Source organism: Falco rusticolus, chromosome 5 (assembly GCF_015220075.1).
Source record: "Falco rusticolus isolate bFalRus1 chromosome 5, bFalRus1.pri, whole genome shotgun sequence".
NCBI lineage: Eukaryota > Metazoa > Chordata > Aves > Falconiformes > Falconidae > Falco > Falco rusticolus.
This window is the reverse complement of record NC_051191.1, coordinates 26,011,220-26,036,101: the sequence shown is the minus strand read 5'-3', so window position 1 is coordinate 26,036,101 and position 24,882 is coordinate 26,011,220. Positions and strand designations below refer to the sequence as shown.

General features: G+C 41.1%; 1 protein-coding gene across 12 annotated transcripts in view; it reads left to right on the top strand.

The window, feature by feature from the left end:
* Positions 1 to 24,882, top strand: part of CELF2 (CUGBP Elav-like family member 2) — a 379,621-nt gene that overhangs the window by 347,008 nt on the left and 7,731 nt on the right. For 6 of the 12 annotated variants that reach the window (XM_037388902.1, XM_037388899.1, XM_037388903.1 and 3 more), the window contains 4 exons: positions 9,808 to 9,927; positions 15,597 to 15,794; positions 18,640 to 18,783; positions 24,092 to 24,263. In XM_037388902.1, coding sequence (XP_037244799.1) covers positions 9,808 to 9,927; positions 15,597 to 15,794; positions 18,640 to 18,783; positions 24,092 to 24,219 — 590 coding nt within the window. In that variant the 3' untranslated portion in view covers positions 24,220 to 24,263. Of the gene's footprint in view, positions 1 to 9,807; positions 9,940 to 15,596; positions 15,795 to 18,639; positions 18,784 to 24,091; positions 24,264 to 24,882 lie in introns of all 12 variants that reach the window. The other 6 variants (XM_037388905.1, XM_037388901.1, XM_037388906.1 and 3 more) reach the window with 4 other exon arrangements.

The following is a 24,882-nucleotide window of genomic DNA, read 5'->3' as shown; positions in this document are numbered from 1 at the left end:
GAAGTAGAAGGACACTGACTTATTTGAGAAAAGCTGTGATATTAGTGTATGTCTTTCTATATTGTCATTCTTGTTTCCCCCTGACTTTCTTGCTCTCTTGCTTTGCTGGTGCTCTTTCCCTAGAGTGCATCTGTCACTTCTATTTTATTCTATCCAAGCATAAGCAGAGCATTTAAACTTACTAGAATCTTCCTTTTTTGACATATCAGACAGCACTTCCCAGATACCAGAAAATGAGCAAGTTTTTACTTCTTTTTCCACACTAATGGCAAGGTGCTTGTCAGAGGACCTTATGAAGAATTAACCACCTCAGACCAGGAAAATCCACCTCTCCTTTGCCAAAAAATTGCCCTGAGAAACAGAACCAGTGCGTGCTGGTGCTATGTTAGCGACAGGGAGACCACCGGTTTGTGCAAGGGTGAATACTTGGATTGGCTGAAGATCATCGTAAAGGGCAGACAATTTAATGCCAATCACACATGCTAGTTAGATTAGAATACTGATGAGCCCTTTTGAAAGGCCAACTGCATCTTCTTCCAGCAAAACTATTAAAATGCCCCCCTTTTTCCCACCTCACCCCCCCAGATTCTCCACAAGAATAAATTAAAACTTGGAGGTGTGGTTATTATCACAGAATAATTAGACCTCATGGGATTAGAGACAGTCAACGTTTGTTAATGCCCCTGGGTTGTGATTATCTAATAATGATGATGCTTCTGTCATTGCTTAATTACTCTTTCCCTTTAAAATGTTCCTTATGCAGTCAGAGTCCGTAGTGTGTGCTCATTTCAGACAGGAACACAACTGCAAATCCCTGAGAGCAATGTCACATGGGCGGTACAACTGACTTACCCACTTCTCCCCCATGCCCATGTTTATAAAACTCATTTCATAAGCTCCATCATTACTATACTTGAATCACTGCTCATTTCCATAAGAAAAATTTCATTTGCATGTTTAGGACAAGGTTTTGAGCCTTCATCTCTTTAAAACAACCAGTTGTTGTTAGTTCTACATGAAGAGAATGCACCTTCATCAATTGACCTTAAACATGGAAGCTCAGATCTGGCCAGAATCCCACATAGCACCAGATCGATGGTGCGGGTTCCCCACTACATGAGAACCTCCTACAGTTGGGTGCCATTCTTTTTTTAAGAGAGTACCACAACCAAAATAAGATGTTTTAAATCAGACCAAAGTTGGAAGCTTTGCGTAGACTTTGTCCAACACAGCTAGACTTTGTCCAACACAACTAAACTTTACCCAATATCTTTAGTCTTTCACTCAGGCCAGCAGGTATTTGTCTTGTTTAGATAGGGTTTGCAAGACATTGTGCCAAACATCATTGGGTTTTGCAACTAAAGATTAGAAGGAAAACAGAGAACGCAGCCTTAATCTGATCATCCTTTAACCCAATGTTATCTCTTAGCTTTATTATCTCCCTTGTACTAAGAAAGGGACAAAGGAATATTCTGTTTACCCAACAGATTTTGGGTACTAAACGAAGATTTAAAATTCAACTTGCTAAAATCAGAGATTTCTACTTTGGGCTTAATATTTCTTTTCCTTTTGTGCCCGACTCTTATAATTATTTTTTTTTTTTGTGTGTCACTGACTGGGGAGATGTTAGAAGTATTAAAATAACTTTGATTTTCTTCTCTTACTGCATTTAAACTCTTTGCATAATTTCTTTATATCCTTTCTTTCAGTTCTATTGTTTTTATATTTTCTGTCGCACATTGTTAAATCTAAAGGAAACTAAGAAGAATCTAAAAGCTCAAGCAATCATCTAAGGTCAGGACCTCCTTTTGTTAGGTGTAGATCTAGCCCTGGAAATCCAGCCTACACAAAGTAGTTGTGGCAGCCTAGAATCAGAAGTACAGCCAAAAGTTAAGTGGCATATTTGGTGTCAACCTCTATTACTGTGAACAGACCCAAGAGCAGAAGCCAGATCTGTTCAGTTTTCTGCCAACACATCTTCATTCTTCAGTTTGCTTCCATTCTGCCTCAGTGTTACCTGACTTTTATATTTTTCTTCTACGCCGTTTTACTTTGCATAGGTTCATAGAATAATCGAGGTTGGAAGGTCCCTCAGGAAGTCTGTAGTCCAGCCCCCTGCTCAAAGCAGGTACAGGTGTGAGATGAGATCAGGTTGCTCAGGGCTTGATCCAGTCAAGTCTTGAAAACCTCCAAGGACACGGAGTGGACAATCTGTTAATCTGTTCCAGTGCTTGACAATTCTCACGGTACAAATGGTTTTTTACTTCTATCTGGACTGAACTTCTCTTGTTTCAATTTACCTCTTGTCCTCCCACCATGCACTACAGCTCTACTTACATGATGATGTCCTCCTGAGTACTGGGAGGCTGTTTTGGGTCTATCTGAAGCCATATGTTCTCCAGCCTGAACAATCCCAGCTTGGTACAGGTTGAGTCCTTGAGCCCCTGACCATCCTGCTGGCTTTCGACTGAACTCCCTCCAGCTGATCAACGTTTTCCTTGCAATGAGGACCCCAAATCTAGATGTAGCATTTAGATGTGATCTAACAAGCACTTAGCAAAGAGGAAACATGAGGAAACATCACCTGCATCTCCTGTCTCTACCCCTATTCCAACAGCCCAGGATGCTGTTGGCTTTCTTTGCTGTCAGGGCGTGCTGATGGCTCGTGGTCACCTCCCACCAGGACCCCCCCAGGTCATTTTCAGCAGAACTTCTTCTCAGGCCATCTATCCCCACCCTGTGTTACTGAAAGGGATTATTCCTTCCCAGGTGCAGGACTTTGCATCTGTCCTTGTTAAATTTCATGCTGAATGGCAGCCATTTAGTCAGGAGCAGTTTAAGTCAGATCTTTTTTATCCAGCCTCTGGAGTCAGTGAGCTCAGGAAGGCAGCAGAAAATCAGGTGTACACCCAAATTCAGTACAAGAAAGAGGATTCTGGACTCAGACAACCACCAATACCAATACAGATTTGTTTGGAGTCTCAAAAGAGAGCATGTTTTCTCTGCAACTTCTCATACTTAAAGTCATACAGATAAGTTTGTGGTTAATATTGATCCCAGGTGCACTACTATATCATCTTAACGGGAGCAAAGTAAGTATTTTGAACACGTGAGTTATTTAAACTCTCCATTAAGTAGAACAAGAACAAAGTACAGTTCACAGCTGAGTGGTGATAAGCAGGTAGCCGACCTCAAAGTAAATGCTGTTGTGCAGTGCATTGAGACAGGCAGTTGTGGGGTGTAACCTAGAGCTGCTTAAAGGAAAGCCACCAACAGGTCTGACATTTACTGTTGTGAATCTCTATGTGGAAACCCCCAGCGTAGTTAATCTGGACTTAGAGCTGCCCTGAAGTCCTGCAGCACCAGAAAGCTGGTTCTGCTCCAAAAATATTAGCAGCTCTTCACATGGATGTGGTGGGTGAAGGTCTGTAGCATCCCTCTATGCAGACAAAGAGCTGAAACTACCCTTGCTTTTCTTTGCCCATCCTCTTGTTCAGTCTTGCCCTGAAACCAAAATAATGTCTCTAAAAAGAAACTTAACTTAAAATCTTTGGAATGTCTCATTGATATTCAGTCTTAAAACCTTAGTCCTAGACTTGTATCATACAACACAGTGTTCCAGTGTTGGAAGAGGAGGAAGGGAGCAGGACAAGGTGAAGAGGAATGGAGAGTTCACAGCCCACTGCATATCACCACCCATAAAAATAGTGCATAAAATAGTGACAAGTTAGCATATATACTATGGAGTTTCCAAGAGACTTTTTTTTTTTTTCCTGTGGTATATGACTTTGCTGTGAAGTCATTGGAATTCTTTATTACTTAGACATTTACCCCAAAAATTAAGGAAAGGATGAGATCAACTGTACACTACAAACTGTCTCTTTGCTAAATCATAGCAATACGTGTGTGATTTGAATAGGTTCTTTACTTCAGAGCAGTGGTGAGAGGGAGTGTTTATCAAGCACTTTGTTTCATCACCAAGTGCTCAGGCAGCCCCCCTGGACCCTCCAGTTAACCTCCTCTGTTGGAGAAGAGGATTCATTTTATAAGTTGGCCCTGAGACATGAGAGGTTTGGGATTTGCCCAAGGCTGTACTAGAGGTGAGCGTAGGTCTGTGGGTTTCTGACTTCAGCATCCCTAGAAGCCCAATCAAGGGCACTTCATCTTAGGTGTAGGAAGTAAATAGGCATGACAAAAATGGGCCTGTGCCTCCAAGAAATGGCTTTCCTCTTTAAGAGACAAGCCAGCAGCTGGGAAAAAGCAGATTTAGCCCCGTCCTGCAGCAAAAAAACATAGCAAGTGCTTTATCCAGGACAGCGCAAGAAGTTTGAGGCAGAACTGGGAAACGCGTTGATAGCACCCTGCATGCTTTTGTGCAAGGCCATCTTACTTTGCATGACCTATGCTGTGACTGCGTAAGTGCCTGTTGTCTAGCTCCTTTCTCTGACAGGGTGCGCTTTGCAAAATAGAATCTGCCTCTACAGATTAGCTCAAAATTGCCTGGCATCAGGCAATTCTCTCAGCCTGAGATGTGAGTCAGTCTCCTGAGTTTGCATGCTTTGGCATCAGTTCTGCACGCAGGAGCAAATCACTCACTTTTTGATCACCAGCTTGTTAACACAACAGGAAGGGCAGGATCCATCCCACAATGCATTTGTTCTCTCCATCTACTTTGAGGTCACCATCTGAATCAGGGGGAAGAGGAGCACTTCCAGAGGGCAGTTCAGCCCATCCAAAGATAGAAAGTTAAAGGTAGGGTACCAGAGTTGGAGATCTCTTAACCTCACAGGCAGTTCAAAAGAACAGTTTTGACTAGACTAGCTTAAACTAACAGTGAGGCTGCCAAAGGTGGGGAAATTAATCCTGTCCACAGTGTGCATAGCAAAGCCAAAGAAAGATTTATACATCGCCTTCACTAGATGCTGTTGTCCTGAATCTAGTTTTCCATATGATGTAAATCCAGATGATGTAAATCACCATAACTCTGTGGACATAAGCTAGCCAAAAAAAATGGCCAGAAGTTTCTCTGCTAATACTGGTTGTTTTTCTAGGTTGGCATAGCTTTTAGGTATTGTATTGAAATGTTATTCAAATTAAAAGGGAAATGGCTCACTGCTATTTTAGATTTCTGTTAAAAAAAATCTCTGACCTAAAAGGTGCTATAACCTTTTGCAGGCAGAAATAAATGTGTTGAGAACAGTTGAAAATGCCAGCTCCTTCCAGCCTTAAAGATCTCTATGAATGCAACATTAGTAGTTAAACACAAATACCTACACTGTGTAGAGCAACCTCAACTGAAAATGTGTTCTCTGTATCAAAGAGAGCTCTGTGAAAGAATATATTAACTGAAGACCAAGTCTCTTTGTTCATAATGCAGCTAATAGCAAATATGTCATCAGTTAAGTGGAGGAAGCACAGTAAGATAAATGGCTGGGGGTGGGATTGATTTGGGGATGTGAAGGGGAAAGGCTGCAGCCATACCCTTCTCCATTTCACAGCTTCTCAGTAATATTATTTGTATTTAAGTTTTCTGGATCTTTATTAAAGTGGAGTTAAGTTTGGAAGAAAGAGGAGGAAGGTTGTGAGGCTGACACAGAAAGGTGGGAATAGAGGAGTTGTGACGAAGAAACAGTAAGGTGTCTAAAATAAACTTTTTTAACCTTCTCACCTTTCATGGTTGGAGATGCTGAAGTGTTCTGTAAAGTCTCTGTATGTGGCCTGGATGGAGAAGGCAACAGGTGACCAGCATGCAGTCTACCTGCAGGAAAGAGAGCAGATTTTTCTATGTCCAGGGTTACTGGACAACTCCTCGCTCTTACAAGTCTAAACTGACCGCTTTATCCAGTGCTGTGACATTGTTTTCACTTATTAATAGATTTTTAAGGTCAGTGGTGAACATGATGAACATCTTGTCTGAACTCTTGCAACAACAGTCAAAGGATTCAACCCTGTTAACTCCTGGCAATAGTCTCTGGTTGAGCAACAGCTTCTTTGAGAAAGCTGTCAGCTTATTCCAATGACTGATGTTAGAGTGGAAAAAGTTCCTTTGAGTAGGCAAAATCTTATCTATCTTGTTCTGATGTTTATCCAGGGCTTAACATTGTGAAGGAATGATCAGTGCAGCTGGTAAAAAGCATCTCTGTTCTTCACCAACTATTATATATTCAGCCAGCGTTCATCAGGCTGGAGCTTCAGTCTCTGAATCGCTCCCCCTAGCTTCAGTATTAGCTAACTCACTTCGTACCGCTCCAGAAGCATATTGAGTCCTGACATATGCAGGTTTTAAGGGGGCAAAGATAAAATTCCCAGTATAAAGGGAAAAATAATTCACCAAATGTTGTGGATGCAGGGTGTGCCATACAGAGTGACACCAGAAGCCCAAGCTGTTTGCGGGTTTTTTGTGTGTTTGGATTTTCCTCACTGGTGCTGCACCAGTAGCACAGAGGGGGCAATGCCTAGTGGCACTACAGCTCCATACATTGAGCTGTCTAAGTACTTGGAGACAGATGCCCGCTGTTTATTCAGCAGCACTATGAAGGGATTTGATTCAGAGCAGCAACGTTCTGGTGTGGAGGACGGAAGGATTTGTGAAATATTTTCTTTTAATTTATGTGGTGGCAGGGGAACCTGGTAAAAACCAATTTATAAATTCTGTAGGTATCCAATCTATTGTTGTCATCTGGACAACTAAAAGACATAAATATAGAAGAACGCTATTCCAACAGTGAATTATACTTCCTTTGTCATTACTCTGAGCCATTGTGGAGCCCAAGAGCTTTGCTGACACAAGAGAGTTAGACAGGTTCCCCTGAAGCAGTGCAGTCATCTACTGTTACCACAAGGCATGTGATTTTTCTTTTTCCCCCTTTGGTTCAATATATGTTACAATTTTTCAGTTGAAAGGAACTATAAAAGGGCAAAGGACAGGAGAAGCCTAGTCCTTGGCTTTAGATGGATTTCAACATATTCTGGGAGCACATGAGGTAAAAACTTTCAGCTGGCCTAAGCTTCCATGCGTGTCTTTGTAGGACTTTAACTTTGGTTTCATCTCCCTTTAAATTTGGGGGGGGGGGGGGGGGGGGGGGCACGACGGACATGACACAACAGGGAATACCATTGATTAATCTGTTGGTTTTATCCAGCATTTTGTGACAAATTTTCTCCTCTCTTAATATCTGGGACCTTTTATGGTGCTTTTATGATAGCATTTTAGCTCATCACTGCCTTGGTTTCACACATGCAGGTCTCAGGCAAAGGGAAGGAGGTAACTAGTGTGGAGTCTCTCAGGAAACCTCACGCAGCTAGGTGCTGGATCTGTCCTTCACAAGTGACCTAACAAAAGAAGCTCCCTTCATTTCTCTTCACCCCTTGTTCAATAAGATAATGGAAAACCACACAATTTGTTCAGTTTCTTTTTCCTCAAAGAAATAATAAGCCAAAGAGGAAAAAGCATTGTCCCAGTGGATCTGTGAGACAGATCACTGCTAAGCAGAAGAAATAACCTCAACAACAAAACACAGATTTCTGAGGTGCTTCAGTGCTCCAACTAGTATTTTACATTGATTATATGTCAAGTCATTATTTAGGCAAACTAGATAATCTGCATTGCAACTTCAAATGGGAGAACCACTGAGGCACCTGCTCTGTGTTTGTCTGCTGGAACAGAGAAACCTGATATGCATAAAAGAAGAAAAGAGATGTTGGCCCCTGATGCTGGCCATCCCTGCAGCATGTTTGAGCAGCGAGCCTATGATAAGAGCCACCACAACACACTCTGTGGGCTGTGCAAGAGGGAAGAATTTAATTTTCAGCCTTCTCCAACAGATGTGTTGACAATCCATAAGTGTATGGCTCTCCTTCACAGGAGTTATTGCCCCAGCTTTAATGTAATTTTCGGGCAGTTTCCTAGCTCCCATTTCTCTCATTTCTTAAATATATGTTTCTCCTCAAGAGAAAAAGGTAATAACCATCTGAAAAAGAAAATGGATGGAATTCAGCCCAGTCAAAACTAATCAGATCCTTCAGATCTGAGGTTTATATACTCCATTTGAATGATTGGCTAATGAACATGAGCAGAGGCGTGGAGCAGTGTTGGTCACAGGGAATTCACTGACATTCATTCACTTAGATTTTTTCCTCTCTTCTCTGTTGGTGCCCACATTATCTGAAAAAAATGGGGTTTTACTTTGGTTTTTTGATTACCTTTTTTTTTTTTAATCAAGGACGTTTATTGGCTTCTTATTGCTTTGTGGAGAGAATTTGAATAATCAAAGCTGCTTCTGTCTGCAACGTATAAAACTATTCAAGTTAACAATTCAGATGCTAGGGAAGTGGGGACAATGAATGCCTCACAGAGACTGGACATCTCCCCCCACCCATACAAGGAGAGTCTTTTGTACTTTGAGGCCTCATGAGTGCAAAGACTTGTCTTCTGTGGGTCTTAAGGTGGAAAAGGTGGGCTGTTTGTAGGTTAGAGCTTGAAGTTTTACCCACAGGAGTGAAAAAGTTTCCTCCTACTTTCCTTACTGGATCTTGCCAGCTGTAGAGACTTCACTTTCTTGAGGGCTGACTGAGTAATCTGGTGTGTTCAATAGCTCAAAACAGCATCAAGACAAAAGTGTCTTAACCATTTCATAGCTAGGTAATGAATAAGAGCAAAAAAGCGTGGTGTTGACATAATGTGCCTCCAGTAAATCATCAACAAAACCCTGGCTTTAAATGTTCACTTTTCGGAAGATAATGTAACTTTATAAAGGAAGAGAGTCTTTATGATTGATGCACTAAAGTAGGGCTCAGGAGACAAGCTAAAAACCTAATTGCTTCTGCAGCTTTTATGAGTGTGATTCATCTGGTATAACTTTACCTACCTGTAAATTAAGTTTTTAATCTACACTGGTTATTCAAAGCCCATCTATGAGAAAGACATGCATTTCTAGTTCATCCACCCTATCCTAAATGACAGCTCTTTCTAAGGTGCTCTATTACTTTCCTATGACAAGAGAGTGAGTCTCTTTCTCTTCCTAAGCATGTAGTTTAGGTGGATTCATCTGATCCACCTTCATCATTCCTTTGGCACTGTAGCAGCAAGGACCTTTTCCCCACCTAAGCCTCTACTACCCCTCTTTTGGGGATGCGTATAGTAGCATTTATGGGGTGCATGTACATGACAAGTTACGTACAAAGGCCAGGCTAAATGCTTGCAATAAAATGGATAGTAGTTACATTTTGTATTTGGACGGTCATTCTTATTTTTGTAAACTTCAGGTCTTTAAATGTTGTTCATAGTGTCCTGGAGCAGAGGCATAATGGCATAGTGTCTCACTTAGAATAATTAAAATTTCTCTTAGAGCACTTGGGGCTCAGAACAGAAAGCTGTTGTCTGACAAAATTACTGTGAGTAATTCTATTTTTTTCTTAAATGATGGAATTTAAAATGTAGCAATATATCAGTAACCTGGTTAGCTGAGCAGCCTGGGATGCTAGGTTGATTGACAGACTTTTGAGAAAGCGACTGATCCCATACTTAATGTTTTTGTATTATGATTGCAAATAGCACAGTGCTAAATGTTGTGATCCAGTCTCTGCAGTGCAAGACTCATCAACAATTTGCATGAGCAATCATACCGTTAATATCCTGAACAAGGTTGATCTATTGGTCTCATTTTCTTTTCTTCCTTTTCTTGCCAGTAGCCCTGTTGTACTCAGCATTATTGTAAGCTGGTTTGTGATCAGCTAAAATAAGCAAAACATGGCCTTAATTTTGCCTTGTTTTTTTTTTTTGTTTTTGTTTTTGTTTTTTTATTTCAGTGGCTGCATCAACTGCTAATTCCACAGCTGGTGCGGCCATGAATTCTTTGACTTCTCTGGGTACTCTCCAAGGATTGGCTGGAGCCACTGTTGGACTGAATAATATTAATGCACTAGCAGGTACCGTAAACAGTGAGTATTTATTGCTGTGGTGGACAGCCTTCCCCATTAATGCCACAAAAACTATCAATTGTAAAGCGATGATATGATTATTTTTAATCTATGTACAAAATAAGGGAGTCAAGCTGATCTAGTTGCATTCATGGTATTTATGCAGTTCTGGAGTCTTTCAGTTTCACATAGTTTGCTCTGCAAAGTGAAGTCCCTTGGGTCCCTGCACAAAGACACCTTTTCTTGCAGGGTGTATGGAAGGTAAAAGAAATGCGGCGAGGTAGTTGGGTTATCTAGGTTATAGGAGAGGTTCCTGGTTCATTTAGGGAGTCTGACAACAGGTGTATCGCCCCAAAGTACAAAACCTCACTCAGAAATGTAGTGATAAGAAAGATGTTTGCCACAGAGGCAGTCCTTTTAAAATGTCTGTAGGAATTATCAAATTGAGTTGAGAGCAACATACTTAAAAAATGAAGGCAAGTCTTTGGCTTTTAATTGGCAAGTGTAAGAGAATGATGCAGTTAGTCACCTGTAATACCAGAGCATGCACACCTATCCTATGACATCTTAAACAAACCCTGGCATCTCCAGCTAACTAGGTGCCGGTAGATGTTAGAACATTCTTTCTTGTTCTTAGCCTTGGTCAAGATTTTCCTGAAGAAGAAGGATTTTATTTTTTTTGTTTTAATTTTTTTCTGCTATGATGACTTCACCTTTGCCTGCAATGGAAGAGATTTGTCCAGCTGCATTTCCCCTTCCCTTTTTTTTAGCTGCTGTTGCTCCTTGCATTTCCTTTTGCAATGCAAGGAATCTTATTTGGTCATTGCCAGTCCATGACCTATCATAATGTACCCCCAGGAATGGATGTCCTCCTCAGTATCTCTTGCTCACTCTGATGCTCTGCATGATGTCCTTTTTGTCACTGTTACTTGGCTGCTCACACAATCTTTTTGTTCTGTGATCTCTGGTTGTCATTGTTGGGAGTTGGGAAGGAAGGGGGCTTATGGATGTCCATGTAGCAATGTTGAGTGGTTGCATGGGGTCTTGTGTAAAACAGGTCTTGCTTCTGGCAAGGACATGCATATTTCACACAAACAACCTCATAGTAAATATGACTCAAGAGCAACTTAAAAAAAAAATTATGTTCCAAACCAGTAGATGTTAGTTTCCTGTCTTATTATTACATTAGTATTACAGCAAGCCACTGGAAATGGCATGCATGAAGAGCTAATTTATCTCCTCTCATGAACTCCCGTAGTAAGAGAGCTACCCTGTCACAAGTAAGAAATCATTAAATGTCCTTTCCTGATAAACAGACGATCTGGTTTACTTGGTTTATAAGAAGTCACAATATCAAAAGCAGAGTATGGCATCCTGCTCCTTCCCTCCCACAAGTACTAAGAACCAAGGCACACTGGAGCACTCCAAGATAATGTCCCTTTCATCAAGACTGAGCAAGAGTGAATCATCTGTGAGCTCTTGACATTGTGTGGGAACCATTCTGTTGCACTTCTTTTAACACACCTTGTTAGACTACAAGCAAAGAGTTTACGTTTTCTCAGCAAGTATTTTGAGGTGATGTGTGTGCAAATTTACCTGCATGTGTCATTTGAAGTATTAATGACATAGTTACAAGCTAGTACCAAATTTCAGTGTGTTTTAAGCTACCTTACTTCCGTGGACTTGTACCAACAGTGGCTTCAGTCCCAAATCTTCTTCATGGATGTTTTTATGGACAAAGGCATGTGTGCCTGGAATATCTGTATGTGTATAGCACTCACAAAATGTACGTTGGTATGTCTGTCTATGTATATACATATGAAAGAGATCTAAAGACGGGAAACTGCTTCCCCACAACACAACACAACACATTGTTGTGGTACTGTTTCTCTCAAAAGAGTGACATTGATTATCAATTTCAGGTACCTGTGATGCTAATGATAGAGAAGCATTGTTCAAAACCACCTCCCCTGTCTATTTTAATTACAAGCCAGTGCTTTTTCTAGTGACCATGTCTAATCCAGTTATTCACACTCAGACCTCTTTAGGAACCTTCAGGAAGCCTCATGTTCAATAAGTCAAATGTTTCCCACTATGCCATGGTCATAAGCACTCCAGTAAAAAACATTAATTGGTCATGGAGGTTCCTGAAGTAACTGTGCAGAGAAGCTGGAATTGAATGATATACTTCTAATTGGGGATATAACAAGAGTGATCCAAAGTGCAAGTCAAGCGGAGCTTAACCCAAAAATGAATGAGAGGGTAGCACTGGGCTTGGGCATTGATTTACACAGAGGTGTTGGAAGAGGTACTCTTCTGGTGCCATGTCCTGCTCTGTATGTGAGAACCACAGGGACAGTGCCTTCCAGGCTGAGCTCACTAGGAGTCCTCTATCTGTTTGCTGGGTCCAAAGTAAAGAAGCTGGGCTGTGGAGAGTGGTAGTGCTCTCATTGTAGAGAGAAGCATTGTAGAAAGATGTCTAGAGGCCTTAAAAATTAAAGAGAGTAGAGTATGGTAGGTTTAACTATTTCCAAGGGTGTGGCAACAGTTGTACATACATGTGGGGATTCACCCAGTCTTCTCTCAGTTGTGCTTGAAGCATCCAAAACCTTAAATGACAAAACATTAGACTGTCTCCTTTGGGCACTTAAATTTAAATAATGTAACTAACAAACAGAATTGTGAATAATGAGGAATAATGAATAAAGAAGGAATTAGAGATTCTTTGCAATTAACAAAGACAACCATGGATCCAGGATACCGAACAGCTACGACACAGTATTTGTGTGTGAACCCAGGGCAGCCACTTACCCTTTCTGCCCCCGTATTTACATCTGTAAAATAGAGATAAAACTATTTGTGACAGATTTGAAGGTGCTTGGAAAGCACTTGGAGAGACCTTTGGACTTGCCAAGCATTGTCACTTCTGTATTATGTAGAGTAGCTCAAAAAAGGAGAAGGCCATAGATGAGAGACTCTAGAAGGTTATTTAACAGAAGTGAAGAAGGGACCAGAGTTCAATATCAGACTGAAGTGCATTGGTGGAGATAATAAAGAGATGGAAGAGATATGTAACTGCAGCTGGACCTTGCAGATTTCATAAAAATGTAAAAAAGGAGAAGAGAAAACATTCTGAGAGCTTTCTGTATATCTGTTTTGCTCAGGAAGGAAGTGTTTTAGACACGTGCGCTGTGGTAGCCGTGGCCATGCCCTTCCCAGAAGCGATGCAGCCAGCTGGGGCTGCCTGGCTGTTTGCTAACCTGAAATTGTTGGGTGGGAAGGGGCTTAATGAGTCTAGGTGAAACAAGGGGGAGGATGCTGTCCACTGCAGCACAAAGCATGTTTATCTAACAGGCCGATGACTCACAAAAGATAACGTTATCCTAATGCTTCCTCTGTTATCAAGTTGTTTCAACCCTATAATAGAAGTAGAAGCTGCTTCATCAGGAGCCTTTACTTTAACCAGAGCTGTGTATACACCCATGCAAGCAATGACACAAACCTAAGTACAAAAACATCAGAGTAGGTTATGGTCAGGCTCAGGATCAAATTATTATTATTATCGTTATTGCTGTTGCTATTATTATGCTATTGCTCTTTATTACTATTACTATTATTCAAAATGTCCTATCTTTTAGGTATAAGATGCTCCACAAGCTATGTTGGTTTGCAACTTTTTGTTCTATAGCTGGAACTATTATACATCAAAGATCTGCTCTCCTGTGCTCTGGCAGAGGTTTTTGTTCAAAGTAGTGGCAGCCAGTTTCTCCTATCAGGATACAGTGATGCTCTGAAGTGGGGTGAAGGGGAAAGAGAAATCTTCAAAGTGCGAGACATTTTATTAAGGAAAGGCTAAGAATATCACATCTCTGTCAAGTGTTCAGTCACACAAATTATAGTAATATCAAAAGGTATAATTTATGCAGTACAATTCTCTTAATTGGCACAGACTCTGGTGGTGCCAGAAAGGTGCCACTTGAGCAATTGTCCTGATTATCCAAGACTCATAGGAATACACTTTTCGAATCTACATAAGAGATGGAAGAAAAGTAGTGGGTCAGCATCTTTATCCTCCTCTGTCAATGCAGGATAATTCCTTGCAGTATTCGTTCTATCTCTAAATTACTCATGTGATAAGATTATGCCACTTCCCTTGAAGATTGTTTCCTGGTCTAATAGATTTCATTGTTAATTCTCTGTAAAGTGTCCTCTGCTTAATTTCCTCACTTTTCTCCAATTTACATATCAACCCTTATTACTGCTCTGAAATTAAGCCCTCTCTTTCTCTTCAATGTTCTTAGCTTTTTGGTCTTAATATGGCTCTACCAGTCATCTCTTCACCTATCATTTTGCCAACCCAAACACCAAGCAGTCAATGTCTAAGAAACGGTCGCTGGTGGTTCTGGGTGCCTCAGTTTTCTCGTGACTGATCTGTACTTCAAGGGGCCTGATTAAGCCCTTCTAAATTGTTTGTGAGCTGTTCACCTAAAAGCTGGGGAGCACAGAGCAGCTAGTTGTGCAGAAAACTCCCTGGCCCAACTTTCAGTCCTGTTGAGCACTTACTGCTCTAGTTGACACAAGTCAGAGGTGTGGGTGATGAGCAGGGCTTGGAACTCTGCCACCCCTTCAACTGCCAAAGAGGCTGTAGCTCTAAGAGAAAATTCACTTTTTCTAGAATTTCGGGGGGGTGGGGGGGGGGGGGAAGTGTTAACACTGCTAACTTCAACATGGCTTATTCAGGAGGCGTGATGAGGAATAGAAGCCAACAGGGAGAGGCTGTAGCCCAGGATTTTGTCTGCCATCGAGTCAGAGTGGTAACACTTTTTTTGCAGATCACACTATTTGCATGGATGAGGGATGCCATTTTCCACACAGCTAGCAATCCAGTCTGAAATTTCCTCTTTGGCAGTCATCCCAGTTAAATTAAACTGTTATTTATCAGGATGTAGAATCACTGTAAAGAAAAAAAAAGAAGTGACTCTGCTTCCAGTGAGAAGAGAGGCATTGCTAGAACCAGATGCTTTTGTTTCTCCGTGAAAGATACCTATTCTGAGGGAAGCATTTTTAGTCACTCTAGGTGTGCTGCTGTTCATCTCTTCTGGAGTAACTGGAGAAGGAGGGTGGAAGCGTAGAGCATCGCAGCCCATCTTCCTCCCACAAACCTAAGGGACGAATTCCATAATTATACAGAGGGTTATTTCTAAATGCTGTTAATCAGGATTCTCTGCTAACTGTCTAAGCGTAATGCTTCTGATACGGTGTGGTCATGGCCTGTGGCTGAAGGTGCTCGTCAGAAGGAGCAGCCTTCCTCGCAGACGGTTTTTTCCCAGTGGCCAGCTTGCAAGGACACAGGTCAAACACGTCCCACTCTCCCAGCTTCAGATACCCTCAGCAGGAGCAGAGGTGTTGAGGAGGGTGGGCAGAGAGGCTGGCAGGAGCATCGAGCTGTAGTACTTGCCAGTAGCAGGCTGCATGCAAGTCCGTTTGACTGTGCCACCGTTGTGCTAACAGTGATCCTGACGCCAGAGTCGTGTTTTCTTTGTTTTCAGTCCCATTTGGTGAAGTGCCAAGCTGCATGCACTGCTGTCATTGTCAGTGTCATATAATACCAACGACTTTCGGAAAGCACTAATGAACAAGTGCAATTTCTTTTCTCTATTGTTGGGTTTTTTGTAAAGTTGCTCAAATGCTCTCAGGTATGGCGGCCCTGAACGGAGGACTCGGCGCAACAGGCTTGACGAATGGTACGGCCGGTACGATGGACGCACTCACCCAGGCCTACTCAGGGATCCAGCAGTACGCTGCCGCCGCGCTGCCCACCCTGTACAGCCAGAGCTTGTTGCAGCAGCAAAGCGCTGCGGGCAGCCAGAAGGAAGGTAAGCACCTGCTGCCGCTGGAGCAAGCACTGTGGCCAAGCAACCTGCGTTCGGCCAAGCAAAAGTGATGGCGTGGGTTCGTTTCTTCCTGGAGGCTTAATGAAGGACCTCCAGTAGCCTAATTTTTGATTATTCCCCGCAACCCCCGCCCCGCCCCACCCCACCCCCCCAAGTTTTCTCCTCATCAGTATTGTTACCCTCTTTGACCTCTAATGCAGATCCTTCTTTAACCATCTGTCCTACAAGTTACACTCTACTGACCAACCCTTCTTATATAAAAGCATTTAGCAATGACCGCATAAAAAGGCACTGGTAACAAAAATCACCCCTTTATGGCTGCCGTTTTCTCTTCTGCTTTCCGTTTTTGTGATAATGGAGTTAATCTGATTAGGTTTGAGGTTTTGAGTTAATGACAAGATCCGTTTTCACTTTGAGTGGTTCTTTGCTTAATTGTAGGTCTTGCGGGGAAGCAACTAAGTGAATGATTACCCCCTCTCCCCACACCGACAGCGAATAAACCTCAGGAAGTTACTGCTAAGAATAAATGAATACTAATTACAAGATGTTTAGGAAAATGAGGTTACCCTTTTCCCCTCTCCTGTTCCTCTGCACACTTCCCAGGCATTTTGGGGTTTGTTTCTGGTTTTGTTGCTTTCTCTTATCCTAATTTCCAGCTGATTCTAGAAGGACAGGAAAATATCGCATGCTTTCTAAGATTGTATCTATGTTGTCATTGCTGTTCTTGCCAGAGCTAAGCTTTGGAAAGAAACCTAGTATAATATCCTCAAGAGAAATTTTTTTATCCCCTTGTAAAATAGTATCTTGTACTGTTATGGGATGCGTTTCCTAGGAAGACAAACTTGGCATTCCCCCAGCTGGCTATTGTATAGGGACACTGGAGTTAAAATGTATATTTTCTCTGAATTCTTCATTTACTGCTAACAGCTTGGATTATTTAAAGTGAAAGGATTTTTTAATAAACTTTTTTTTCCCTTATGTTTTTGTGTTCTCTGCATTTATCTTTCAGCTCACTCCCTTTGGTCAGTGACAATTGATTATTTCACACCAGAAAGAAATTGTTTGTTTGGTGTCACAGAGTGGAGGACACATTGATTTTTTTCCAACTATTTCAATTTGTTTGTGTTTATGAACATTCATACCAAGTGTAGGCTTGCTTTTTATTATTATGAATTGGCAGCGTCCCTTATAAAATAGGCCTTTTAGTTATATGTCTCGTATCTGTTAGTAAGGGGTTAAGTTAAAGTGAGAAAATCCCATCACTGAATACTGACAACAATGTTTTGTCTCTTCACATAACTTCTGAGGGAATGGTGAAGAGTCTGGAGTGGTTGAAGATAAACAAGTACTAGAGAAAAATGCTATATAGATATTAAATGCTGAAACACAGTGAACTGCCTCATGCCTCTTCTCTAAAATACTGTTTAATAAGTTTTTTCTTACTGTTTTAAGAAATACTGCTTTCTGGGAAAGACAGTTTCCTTGCGGGAAGAAGTAAGTTCTGGGTGGCAATTTGTTTCCTTTATTTGTTTTCACATCCAAAAAGTTTTTCTTTTTAAAAACTTCCTCCCCTCCCCCAATCCATTTATCCCCTTCTTTTGGACAAACATTGCAACCTTTTTCTTCAGGCTGAGAGAGAGCAGCCAGCCTGGTTCTTTGGTATGGGAGAGGTGAGCTGCTGTGACTGTTGCAGACAGTATTCCACAAATCTGATGCGTGCTTTCCTCTTCCTCTCCAGAAAACCAAGGACATCACATCTGAGGCACACTTAGGTTCCATTAAAAGCAAGGGAATACTTAAACAGGTTACTGTAGATGTTTTTTTTTTACCGGCAATGTTTGTTCCCTTGCTGTACCACTTCCACTCCTGGTGTTTGCATGGGAAGGCCACATGTCTGGCTCCATCATTCATCATGTTCTTCCAGGCATCCATTGCTCATCTCCAGTATGCTATTGTAAAGGAGAAATTGAGCTAGGGAAAAAAAATAACCTATTAGTGCTAGGATGATTGTTCAAACCAACAGCACTAATAATGTGCATCTCACTTTTTGGCTGTAAGAAAAATACTCAAAGCACTTTCGAGTTTGCACCTTTCTTTGCAAACTCAACTTTGTCTAAAACCACTTTAATTTCAACCCAGCTACTTTATTTTGAACTTTTTAAAAAGACGTACTTTACAGAGTTTCTTCTAGGAGACATCTTTCCGTGTGGAATTTTTATTTAAGAAAAAAAAAAAAAAGCTGTCATTTTGACATGATTCAGTACAAATTTAATTCTGAGTATCTTTTTCTCCAACTTCACTGATTTCCAAGTCACAAGGTTTGCTTTGTCTTACCCTTTTTATTCCCACTTCCACCAATTTCCTGCCCTTTAAGTTCAAATCTGTGATACTCAAGTCTGAGCTTGGCTTATTGCAATTCCATAAATTCCTGCAATTGGAATTAAACCGACAAACCCATGGAAGTGTTTGAGGCAGCAGAGGACTCCTTGTGCAGTGCTTGAGGTATTGTGAGAGAGCAATACATTGTGTACCTGTTTTCCTAACCCTAATTATACTGAAAGGCACTCGTATAAATTGAAGAGGCAGCAGTTTAACTTCTGTAGCAGAGTTATCAGGTAAACACTTTTCAAGATAGGATGCTCTAAAGAGCTGCATTTCAGCTCTGTTCCTTTGATGATCCATTTGCTTTTGTTACTTCAAAGTTGGAAAGTGAAATGTTTTCTGGCCATCACCATCAGTAAGTATTATGGAAAAATAGATTAAATACAGCACTTTTAATAGCTGTTTTCATATTTGGTTTTGTTTTTTTTTTTTCCTCCCCCTAAAGGTCCGGAAGGGGCAAACCTCTTTATTTACCATCTCCCCCAGGAGTTTGGAGACCAGGACATTCTGCAGATGTTCATGCCTTTTGGAAATGTTATCTCTGCTAAAGTCTTCATTGACAAACAGACCAATCTGAGCAAGTGCTTTGGTATGTCAAATTTAATAAATCAAATAGTAAAACCCACATGCACTGTACTGAAAAGGGGCCAGGAAAGAAAATTAACAGCAATGTGAGAAATGTCATACTGGAAATTCATTCCAAAAATAATGGACTGTTAATCCTCAAATGAGCAGGAAGATGCACAGACAAACTACTTCTAACTAAAAATTGGATATGAAAAAACAGTAATAATCTTCCAGTCTGACATCTCGCATGAATGTGTCAAGTGCATGAAACTAATTACACCCTATGTGGGGGAATGTCGTTTAGTATACTATTAAACTGCCTTATTATGGATACCTAATTATTCTCTATTGTATAGCTAAGCCACTTAAAAATGCTCTATGTTTAACCCATTACTTCTACATTTCAGGAAGTTCTTTCTTCTGAATTAAGCACAAGATTTTGCAATTAGTGATTGAATGTTCTGTACATGTAGTTCAGATCGCTTTGCAGACAGTTGATGCCTAGATCTGCAGCTTCAGCTGTGGCGGGCAGACTCTGGTGCATTACGGAAGGTAGCATCTCCCCTTACCTTAGCACAGGGATGAAGGAAGCCTCACAAGATCAGTGTCAAGTTTCCCAGAGAACACTAAGCTGCCAGAACATTAGATCACAGCAGAGAAGACGATGATATGTTGATATAAAACAAGTTCTCCGGTTGTTTAAGTGGGCTGATGTCTTTGGGATAGTGTAGATGTGCCAGGTCAGTGCTTTGCTGAAGTGGAGTGCCAAATGTGAGGGGCAATTTGTTTAGTGCATTGGTCTAATAATTGTTGTCTTATGCAAGACATAAGAGGGGTCTAGGGGGAGGAAAGAATCTCTTAAAGATAAGGTTTATAAGTTTTGACCTAAAATATTGGAGCTTCCTTAAAAGTGACGGTTCTTTCCCAGAGTAAAGGAACACAGCTATACGTATGACAAAAGAGTAACTAACAACCCCCTGGTTTCCAAAACTCCTTTGAACCAAAGTGTTGCTCTTTGCCCAGAACCATCCCTTAATTCTGGTGTCCCCATTAACTATTATAAATGTTTCTTAGCTTGCATAGAATTACTTTTTAAAAAAATCTAGGGTTTGTTAACATGTGTCTAAGGATTTCTCTATGCTAGGGCCATTCACGGGCCCCACAACTGTTGGGCTTCAATCCATCTTGAAAGGGCTTGAATTTATCTAGACAGTACCCAAAGACGAGGAGCATTCATCAAGTTACTCAGAAACACCTACTGCACTGGAATCCAAGCCTTGCCACAATCTGAGTATTTTTCACCTGAAGGTGAACCCTTTGGGCACCCAGAAAGTTAATTTGCTTCAGAGAAAGGGTGTGACGTTCTTGCTGCATTCTTGCGTAGTCTTTCAGTTCATTTTTGAAGCATTGACCTCTTTAAGCTTGACAAAAAATTGTTCATATCTAGACTAATATAGTCCAGCTTGTTTCTGCAATGAGTTAAAACAGTCCCTGAGGCTGTTGCCAGTTTGAATAGCTCCCTATTGATCTGGAGCCAGTTCAGTTAGTATGTTGGGGTGACAGAATCTTTGTTGAGGTCTCCAGAATCTTGATGAAATGTCAAATCAAGCTGCATTAATCGAAATGCAGCAATTATGGTGACTGCTGAAAGAATGTAGATTAGTTTGGGCAGGCGGCTCAATTCATCAGCGCGCTTCCCACACTTGCTTTTTGTGGATTTCCTTTTACTCTTTTCTCACCTGGTGACACATCTGTCTGGATTTGTGGGACACAATTACCTAACTTCGAGCAATGTACCGAGGTTATCTTATTAGAGGGAAAATGGAGGGGTCAACACCCAACGGATGAAGGAGTCCTCTGTCTTTTTGGCATTAGTCAGCTGTCACTAACATTTCAATTTCTCATTCTTCCTCCCCAGATATTCTGCCAGCAGTGAGAGAGTTCTGCTTTAAAAACAAAAAGAACTGCAGTGGCAGGGGAAGTTGAGATTTTCTGATTCAGTAGGTGACTACTTGGTGATGCTGCTAGTCATAGGCAAAGCCAGAATTAACCCTGCTAGTTTAACATACTAGCATACTTTATGTGTACCTCCTCAGCTTTATTAGCAAGAATCATCTATTTGTTCTTTTGGTCTCATATTTGTGGTTTTAAAAGCTTTATTTTTTCTCTGTCCTACCATCCAAAAACTAGCACAATAATACATCTGAAGAACCCATTTCTCTCCTGTATCATTAATGGTCATTGTTCTTGGTACAGTTTGGGTTTTTTGTTTGGTTGGTTTGGTCTTTTTCCCCCTTGTAGTAGTAGTAATAGTATCTGTGTTTTGCACATGCTTGGTACTTTCTACTCTGTAGTTTCCAATCTCCGGCCCAAAGGAGGAGGAAGTCAACTTACAGATGAGGACAGGTTGAACACCAAAAAGGTGAAAAGATTGACCAAGGCTGTCCACTGGCAGGATTGGGAAGGCAAGGTGCATTCTGTGTGAGTCGCAGCGTAGTGATATAGAGTGATGAACTTTTATGTAACTGCTTCTCAAAATGAAAAACTACTTCTCTTTGCAGAAAATGGACTTTGGCTTTATTTGCTTTCTTGTCCACCTCAAATGATTGCTCAAAAGATTAAATGGTGATGAGAATGACAGGACAGTCTGTTCATGCCTGAAAGTGCTCTTCAGTGAGTTCTCATGAGCTCTCGTTGGTTCAGCAGACAAAGGGTTTCACTTTTCAAGCTTACCTCTTGCCTTTCATAAACCTTAGAGTAACAGAAGTGAGAGATGTAGAAGTGAAGCAGGGGAGGGGGGACCCAATGACATCAGCACAGAAATGCAGTCTGCCTCATAGCAAAATTGCTACTTGAATGATTAAAAATATTTTTCTTGATTATAGACATACATAGAGATATAAAACAAAAATCAGAATTGTCATGACAGGGTCTTTGAAAATTGATAAGAAACACCGACCCATCCTCATGTAACCTGCAGTTTAAAATTCAGACAAAAATTGATGAATGGGTGCAATCAGAAAAAGATAAATAAAGGGAGAGAATGGCAGATTCCTCTGTAAGCTTTACGAATGAAGGTTCTCGATAAGGGAGAAGATGAAAGCGTGACAGGCTAATGTAGATATAGCATTCTGCATGAAGAGACAAATTGTGGATCTGAATAACAACTGAATGAACACGGCTGGTGCCATCGATGCAGCACAGGGGTTGTACGTTTGAATTTGTGGCTGAGTCAAGGAAGCTAATAAAAAGACATAGAATGAGGTGACTTGTCTTATCCCCCTTGAAGGTAAGGGTAGCCTGAACTAGTTGTTCTTCTGTCAGCAGAGGAGGTGTCTAAACTGGTGACATGAATGGTGGGTGTGCTTGCTTCTTTTTATTCACCATTCACAGATGCCATCTAAATGGCTAGTTTAGATCAGTTGCTTAATTTTCAGGTGAATAAAAGTAGCTCAGAAGAAAAGGAACTAAGGTGTTGAGAAGTTCATAGCAGAAGACTGTCCTGAATGCACTTAAGAGAACAAAGTGAAGGTCAGGAAAGCTGTAGAGGAAAATGCTGAATTGTCCAAGTAACTGACAGTAGCTACATCTCAGTTGTGGAGCACCTGCCTGGAAGGTGCTCCAGCTGCCTCCCAACTCATGGTAGATCTGTGTTCTATCTCTGAGGCAATGCTAGAGATCAAGGCTGAGATCTGTGAACTGATAGAAGCAGGCACAGGAGTTCAGTGCTGACATGTGAACAGATGAGATCTCCTAGAAGAAAATAGGGGCAAGGAAGAGAGTGGTGAAGCTTCTCAGGATATGGCAGTAACAGTAAGAGGAAATGATCTAGTGGAGAAAGCGAGGAAGTGACAAGTTACTAAAACCAAGGAAGGTATAGAGGAACATTTATTTCCCTTGAGGAGGTAACAAATAGTCAACCGTAGAACAACATGAATAGAGCATATTGGCTTTGGCCAGGGGAAGGTCTGCAGAGATTTACATGAGAGGTGGTTTTGAGTGGAAGGAACAGAACTTAGCCTGAATTGTCAAAGAAAAGTCTTGAGTTAATAGTTTGGTGAAGATGATTTAAGGTGAAACCATAGGGATGGTCTGTGAAGGAGAGCAGATGGACAAGCACCAGATGAATGGATAAGAGTTTTTTTTCTTTACAATGAGGAAAATATATCCTTCTGATAATGAAGGTGGGAGAGGGCAGCAGTGCAACATAAGCAAGAGTCATAAAAGAATAGGCTAAAATGATGGTAGAAACAGGTTATGAATCAGAGAAGTATGCAGGCGCTAAGCCCAAATGAAGAAAGCTGGTAGAAGAGAGGCACTGAGAAGCCTGTGTGTTAGAAATGAAAACAAAGTGTGTGGGATCCATGCTTTAACAGAGTGAAGGGATATGTGTTAAGGCAAATTCAAGTAGAAAGAAGAGGGAGCATTTCAAAGCAGATGCATAATAGCAGGCTGAGTACAGTAGTAATTAGCCAGAGCTGAGGCAGAGCAGCAGTTAGGCGAGCATTGCAATTACAAGTGGGAGGCCCAGATATGAAAATGAATTTTGAGCTTCCAGAATCAGGGAGATTTGAGTCCATTATGAACAGAGCATTTTTAGTCTCCAGGGGAAAAGAAAGCTGAGCCAGGCCAGCCATTCTGAATTACCCAAGCAAGCATTATTCCCCTAGTTAGTGCTCGCAGCCGAGGAGACCTGGAGTTCTCGTCAGGCCCTGCCGTTGTCTTTATGATACTGCTTAGTTTAGATGCCTGCATACCCCTTTGGGGACCAAGAGGCTGAATTAATTAACATTTAATGTACCTTGAGATCTTGAACTGGAAGAATAGAAAATATTAATGTTGCAAGTGTCCTAAGCTAAGCCCGAGGAGGTGAGTGTTTCCTAGCGCACAGAACCAATGCACATGGGCTCACACTCATGTGTGCAAGGGTTTTGTTTTCACGTAACCAAGCTTTCTGTTTCAGCTTCACACCTGCAGACTGGCCTAATAGTACTTCCTAATAGGCTGGGAGGTATATAGATATTACACTGCAAAGTGTCGCGGTAGTAAATATCTTCAGTCTCTAAGGTAGGTAGATAAATAACAGATTGAAAACTGCATTGCACCAAAAGTGGCCAACTGCATCTGAGCTAGTAAAGAAATGTTATGGAGGTAAAGGGGAAGGTAAAGGAAATGGGAGAGGAAATGGGATACGAAGTGTGATCAAAGAACTAATTGAAGGTGAGGTAAATGTGTCAAATAGTAATAATAGAATCCTAACAAAACGCCTTCTGACATTTGTTCTAACCTATAGTTCGCTTTCTCTCCCACCTCCATTCTGTGTCTCGTAGGTTTTGTTAGCTATGACAATCCAGTCTCTGCACAAGCTGCTATCCAGGCTATGAACGGCTTTCAGATTGGCATGAAACGCTTGAAGGTTCAGCTGAAACGCTCCAAAAATGACAGCAAACCTTACTGATCTTAACCCCAGATGCTTACTGCTCTTATTTTAGCTTTCTTAGGGTAAGTCCCATGAGCAATCCTGTCCTCTGCAGGGGGGTTAAGAAAGAACATAGAGCCAACCTTCACCAAGAGACAGTTATTTTTACAGTTACCACTTCCATTTCCCCACTTGTCCTTATTACACTTGGCTCCCAGTTCCTTGCCAAGTAATTACTGAGTTGTGTTACTGTATTTTGTTTTGCAGCATAATTTATCTCCTTTTTGAAACAAAAATAAACATCTTGAAATTCAAAGCAACACACACACACACACAATGTGCAATTTAACTCTGTGAACCCTGGTGCCATTAGCACACAATAAAAGTTGTTTTCTATGGATGGATTGTATTTTACCAGGGTGGCACCAGCAGTTTATAGGTTAAACAAAATGGCCTCATGCCAGTTGAAGCACTTATTTTGCAACAAAAATTGAAACAAGTCTTTCCACTACATCAACTTTTTTTTTTTAATTTATTTTTAATAGATTTGATTTTTTTTTGGTTCAAATCAACGTCTTGTATATTAGTCTGATTTTACACTGGTCGTCTTTATATTTCACTTTTTTTTAAGTTCTTGTTTTTTTGGAAAGGATTAATGTAAAAAAGATTTAGAGATCTGTTTCTAAAGCTACAGGGTTTAAA